This window comes from Ptychodera flava, chromosome 9 (genome assembly GCF_041260155.1).
Source record: "Ptychodera flava strain L36383 chromosome 9, AS_Pfla_20210202, whole genome shotgun sequence".
Taxonomy (NCBI): domain Eukaryota; kingdom Metazoa; phylum Hemichordata; class Enteropneusta; family Ptychoderidae; genus Ptychodera; species Ptychodera flava.
In genome coordinates, this window is record NC_091936.1 from 4,654,810 (window position 1) to 4,661,413 (window position 6,604).

Genomic DNA, 6,604 nt, shown 5'->3' on the forward strand with positions numbered 1-6,604 from the left:
CTTACATGGATGTGCAAATGAGTAAAAGGACACTATTATTTGTTTGACTGTTGTACATGTTTGTATATTACTGATGATTCTACTTCTACTTAAGGCCTTGAATTTGAAAAGTGGGAAATAAATAGTTTTTAGATTTACCTGGTGCTACTTAATCAAATAGTTGAGACATAATTTTCATAGAAAACAGATAGACCAGCCTCGCATCATTGTTTTTTCTTTTTGTATAAAGTTTTTATTTATTGACTTGTACAGACAGGTGATTTATTTGATTGTGAATCAATTCATACAGGAAATCTTTGAAATAAATACTTTTTTAATGATGTAAATTTGCCATGTTTATCCATTGGATGTGTGTGTGTAGTGCTTTCTGGTGTTGGAGATATAGGAAGTCTAGGAAATGATTTGCTCAGCCTGGCATTTGGTGAAACGGTGTTGTGTACCAAAGTTCATTGTCCTCTAGCATTGAGCATGGCAAGTTGATTAATTTTTATGGGCAGTGAATCATACAGAGCCAGACTCATCGCAACTTAACTGATGAAGCTAACTCCTCTGCCAAGGTCACAATATTGGTTCTAACCATTTGCAATGATCAGCTCAGAATCGAATATGGACCAACACACTGAACTGAAGTCCTAGTACCGGTACTCAATTCTGTGTTCTTTGTTATTTAGATAAAATGACTTTAGATACTACTGTTTTCAACAAGTGGCTTTGTTGGGCATTGCATCGGTCAAGAACGGATTTGACAGGCATTGCATCAAGAGGGGGAGTTGGCAGTCATAGCATGAAAATGATACAATTTAGTCTAAATAAACACAGTGAAATGTAAACAATTCATTAATTTATTTTCATAATTTATTCACAAATACAAAATCATTTCTTCCGATTAGTCTTTTTAATTTTCTCTATGTCCGTTTTCCTAAGAACCTGAATACCATCCCGGTATCTGCCAACTTGTCCATCAAAACTTTTGTCAAGTGTAGGATCCGACCAAAATCCAAACCTCCTGTGTGCAGTAAACATAAACAGAATACATGTATAGTCAGTACAATGCCATTTATTCATATGGCCTGTGTCACAGTAATATTTTCTGTTGTAGGTATTGTAAATTGATTGACCTATACCAATGAGTCAAATCTTCCAAAGGAGAATACTGTGTGAATTGCAACTATTCAATATAAATGCTCATATATTTCGCAAAACCATCACATGTTTTAATGCTCTGCACAAATGGTGAAGGTAGTTTTCAAAGTGCAAGTATGTTTGAAAGAAATTTTGAGGAAATGCACTCACTTCAGTTTTCCTTCCAGTGGATCTTTTTTATCTCTTTTCCCAGAACTCTTCTTGGACACCTTCAAGCCAAGTTTTCGATCCTGTATCACAGTCAAATGTTAGCATTGAAATTTTGTTTTGTGAAACCATAGATAGTCATCATTGTCAATAACCTTATAAGACATGGCTGAATATTTGTTTTTCTCTTGGTAATCATGGGAGAGCAAAATTTAAAAACAGATTAAAAGGAAGACATGAATGTTGCTGTAGACAGCTCACTTGCAATAAAAACTGAAGACATTCACATCTTTTAGCAACTGGCAGCCTTGTGTTGAAATGTTATTCAGGTGTGAAGTTACAAAAATAGATGAGTGGTAATAGATGAGTATAGTCTACATATCTAACTCTGGAAAGTTTACTTCCCGAACAGAGAATGACGAAAGGCAAACAGTTGCTTACCAATTCTCTTTGTTGCATTTCAGCTTGCCTTTTCTCTTTCTGCATCTCCATGTATGTTTTGTAGTTGACATATTCTTTTTTTGGAGGCTGGTACAAATAAAATATATTGTCAATATCAAGACTATTTATCAAACAGTCCCCGGCCCTGTCATATATAAATCCATGTTTACTTCTGATTGGTCTTAGAGAAGACATCCTGAACATTTATAAAGGAACAGAAAATTTATGAATAATTGCTTTAAGGATATAGTCTCATAAAAGTTGCAGCAAATGATCTTCTATGTTAGTAGGAGGTCAATAAATGACCTGGCAACATACCTTTGCTCCAAGTTTAATGGCTCTTTGTTGTTCTATTTGTTTTTTATCTTTATATGAAAAACCTGAAATTCCAAAATTTCTAACATCTCTCCTGGCTTGTTTTAGACTGAGCTGTGGACCACTTGTCTCTGTAGTTTCTGTCTGCTCAGCTTCCGTTTCATCATCAGCATCACTTTTCTGAAAAAAGTGTCATGAAGTAATTGAGAGGAGTTGTGTGAAGTTGAAACACATGGTGACACCCTTGTCTTTCCATTTGGAATACTGAACTGTATTAGCTGCTTCTATTTGTTTCAGTTACCCAACTCACATGATTTCACAAATGTGACCCTGTTCCTGCCAAGTTCATATTTCACCATCAGGTCAAGTTCGTAAAACTAGTTAAGCACAATATGTCCCATTTGGTGCATTTAACAAAAACTGAACATTTGAAGGCCCTGAAATCACAGATACTGTAAACATGATTTTTATGGACAAAAGCTTTTGGAACAGACCAAGCCAATTGGGTGGAAATACATATGGTTTTGGCTCAATACCGCTTTTCACTGAGTTGGCTGATGGGGAAGTGATACTGTCTGGCAGGAAAAGAAGTAAATCTGATTTTGTGTAAATTTTAGCAAAGTCCACTTACTGCAAGTGTTAATATGAAACTGTGCACTGTACATAAATGCATGTTTCTTGTCCAAAAGTTAGTTATGCTTTTAGATCTGTGTATCACTGTTTAAGCATGGAGGGGTGACCAAGGTGCTCAAGAAAATTCACAAAATAGAATTCTGACATTCAAAAATTTGAGGCTAAAAGAATAATTTTATACACAAAGTCCCTGTAAACTTGTATTCTCTCAGGCTGATGTCTAGCTTCAAGTAGAATATGCCTAGTGGTACATCACTTTGAGCATTGGCCATTGTTATTGTGGAGAAATTTGTAAATCACATGCTGCCATTTTGATAACATTGTACATGCTTGTGTGCCTCCAACTCTCGTGCAAATACTCTGAGTTTGACATACTCTCACTGTCTCCCTATGGGGCAGACTGAAAGTTTTGGTCATGTACGGGTCTCCATCAATGCAAAACAAATCCTTGCTGGAACTAATCATATTGTATTGTTTAGTTTATTAGCTACATGTACATATTGGTATAAGGAGTTTGCCAAAACAGCTCCCACCATGGATGATAGCACTCCTTGTAATTATGTTTCAATAAGGCTAAACTTGTTTCTACACATTTTGGAAGCCTAATGCACCATTTGTAGGTGGTACTTCATATCCCTGAGTTCATTGCAGTAACCAACACTGTACCTTCAGTCCTGATTAGTTGGTGGAGACCCATACACGACTGAATCTTTTAGTCTAGCTACATGTATGGGCTTGTCATATTCATTCCTATCCTGTATATTTGAGACACCCTGGTCCCATATGTAATTAAACTATTAGTACCGGTACATGTATTCACCTTAATTCTTTTCTTCTTTCTGTCTTCAAACACAACAATCACGGGTGCTTTCCTTTTCTGTTTTGTTTCACCATCATTTACATTATCAGCTGTTTCATTTGAATCAACATTAGTTCTTTCACAAATCAAATCAAGTTCTAACTCCTCCTTCCATGATTGCAATTTATTACTTTTATGTGGTTTATGTCTTGTAGAGTCTTCTATTGCTTCAGTAGTTTTGTCATCAGACTTTAATTTCTTTTTCTTTTTCTTCTGTTTTTTCTTCTGTATCCTTTTTAGGTTATGACTTTCAAGTTCATCATTCTGACTGCTGGATTTCTTTGTCCTCTTTTTCTTTTTCTTCATTTCTTCATATTCATCTTCATTCAGTAAACTATCGCCTGTATATATAAATGTATACATCACAGTTTACTTTGATTGTCACATTTGTTGTTCCATGGTTAGCACCAGTACTGTAGCTGTACATATAAATCTATATTCAATAGAAAGTTACAATTTTGTTTGATATACATGTACCTGAATTTTGCATGACACAAACAGGAAAGCATTTAATGCAATTTACAAGAACCACACTGCAAAACAGGTAAATATTCGTGGTTACTGTTCAAAGAGGATTAAAACTATACAAGAAGCAAAACCAATCAATGGAAGGCTAAGAGCTACATGTACCAGTAGGGTACATCATGTGTGCATGTTGTATGTCAACAACAGACTATCTATGGGAAAGTACCAACTGAATGTAGTTGAATGTTTGTTTTACACAAGTATTTTTGTTAAGTTTTCATGTTGCACTTTAGATATCTGATGTCTCAACAGTGAATTTGAGCTTACTCTACAAAGTAACATTAACCTTTTCTGTTTGTGAAACTTGAGACAAGAAGACTTACAATCACTTAGGAGACATTTCTTTCAAGAATTTTAAACGCATAACAAGTGAAGAGGTCATGCAATCAGTTGTAATCATTCTGGTACTAACCAGTGTTCCCGCTAAGGCTTATTTGCGTGCTAATTGCGCAGTGTCTCCGACAGCTCTCGCAGTGAAATTTCATGTTTTGCGCAACTTTAATCTCAGTCATTTCAATCGGTATTAGTTTTGGAAACGATAACTCAGGGCGAAATGTGCGATCTCAGCGTAGATTTTACTTCCGCGTTTCAAGTTTAGCGCCCGTTGGCCGCGCAGTTGCCACCAACGTTCATTGTACGTTGTGACGTACCTCAATAAATTAGCATATACATGAATGGACCCAGCTGTGAGGCAATCAGGCATATCTCAAGTTGCACACCCTCTCGAAACCTTAGAGGGAACACTGGTACTAACATCATCTGCAATGTATGGACATCATGAAATTTGTCCTCAAACATGTGGCATTTCCTTCATGCTGGTTAATCTGCATATGGAATTCAGTGAATTCTCGATCAGATTCAAATTCACAATGTATGGCACCTGGCCATCTATCTAGCAAAGAAATTGCAGTCAAAACTGCTCCACTAAATCCCAATCATTACAAAGAGTGATTAAATAACTGATCTGAGTCAGTTGTCACAATATGGAAGTATTCTTTTAGCTTATATCTATAATTTTCACAGATGAAAGCATTTTTTAAATTCTAGTTGACTTGAATACATGTAAAATTATAATATTGTGATAAATATTGTGTATTTATAATAATGCACTGCTCAGAGCAATCTCCACACAGAGATTACAGCATGGCACAGACAATTACAACCTAGCTTGGGAGTCTGACTAGTCACACTTATCTCTGCTGTAGGCGACATTTTACATTTTAGATAATACTAGTGTACATATTCTGTCTTTTCATAGTTAGTGGCTAAATGAATTGCCTATTTGCAGTTTCTCAAACAAAATTAAAAATTCTAGCCACATTTTTGTGACTTTTGCATTACCACTCACTTTGTATTTATAATAAAGTTTAACTTGATCTTCAAACATAGCGCCCTATAGAACCCACTGCTGCTGGGCCGTGGATAATTAAAACATGAGCACGGTAAACGAAATTAAGTGTGTTTGTCCTCAACCCCCCCTCCCCTAAACGAAAGTTTGGAAGTGCAAAAATCCAACCAAGCCTCATTCTCTATCTGTATCCAACAATCGGTGATTACGTCGCTATGAAATCACGCATACGCTACCGACCTCATCCCCCACCCCCACCCCAGTGCACACCCCTTCTTCTGTTAAGTGCCAATTCAAAAATGACGCAACCAATAGAATGAAATGAAACAGTGTATCCAAAATGGTACTGGCCTGGCACACACGATATTTTGCGATACAGAAAAATGTGTAATGAGATGTTGCGATAGGAAAACTTGTAGTGCGATTTTAGCGCACGTTAATCAAAAATTAAATACAGACTAACCCCCCCCCCCCCCCTAGTAGCAGTACGGTAGTGTATTGAACGCGCCCTCAATGTCTGCCTGAGGGGGATCTACCGATGTATGGTGGTGTTTTTTCCCTGCACAGTTAAAAATCTCTCCTTCATTTACATCCCAATTTGTGTTTGCCTATGGGACTATCTCTGCTCGCACCATGGTTTTATGGGCAATAACTAAACTGTTCATACAATATTACCATGGAGCTAAAACAAGTAGCTCCATGGTATTACTTAAAGTAGCCTATCGTATTGAAACGCTAGATCGGTGGGTACGCCGGTTGGTGTGCTCACATGAGCTGTCGAGCTGCAAAATACGCTTACCACTCACCAAATTCGGACAGCTTGTTCATGATCTCTTGTTGTAGTGACTCTACAGAACAGCTGCTACCTTCTGAATCGGAATCCATGGCAGTATATGTTCAGATGTGGCAACGTTTTCTATGACAATACCCACGGCCGTGGACACACCATTGATGCACCACATGTGCGACTACTTCCGGGTGAAAAGTAGGTGCAAGATCGTAAAGTGTCAGTTCGCGTTGCATCTTGTACTAGACTACCATTTTGCGTATGATTAAGGAGATTCTATCGATTCTGTTAGTTAATAATAAGTCAATTTTACATTAATTTGTTGTTTGACATACAGATAATTTGAAAAATTTGTATGGTACATATTTTTGTAAAATTGTGCAGACGAATAGACAGTTTACGTATG

General features: G+C 36.8%; 1 protein-coding gene across 1 annotated transcript; it reads right to left on the reverse strand.

The window, feature by feature from the left end:
• Positions 1-824: 824 nt before the first annotated feature.
• LOC139139810 (uncharacterized protein C1orf131 homolog) lies at positions 825-6,399 on the reverse strand. The gene is made up of 6 exons (XM_070708743.1): positions 6,218-6,399; positions 3,500-3,879; positions 2,050-2,226; positions 1,732-1,818; positions 1,294-1,373; positions 825-1,006 (listed from the first exon to the last, which is right to left on the reverse strand). Exons 1-6 carry the CDS (start codon positions 6,294-6,296, stop codon positions 874-876), a joined length of 936 nt encoding a protein of 311 aa, XP_070564844.1. The 5' UTR covers positions 6,297-6,399; the 3' UTR covers positions 825-873.
• Between the last annotated feature and the right edge of the window lie 205 nt (positions 6,400-6,604).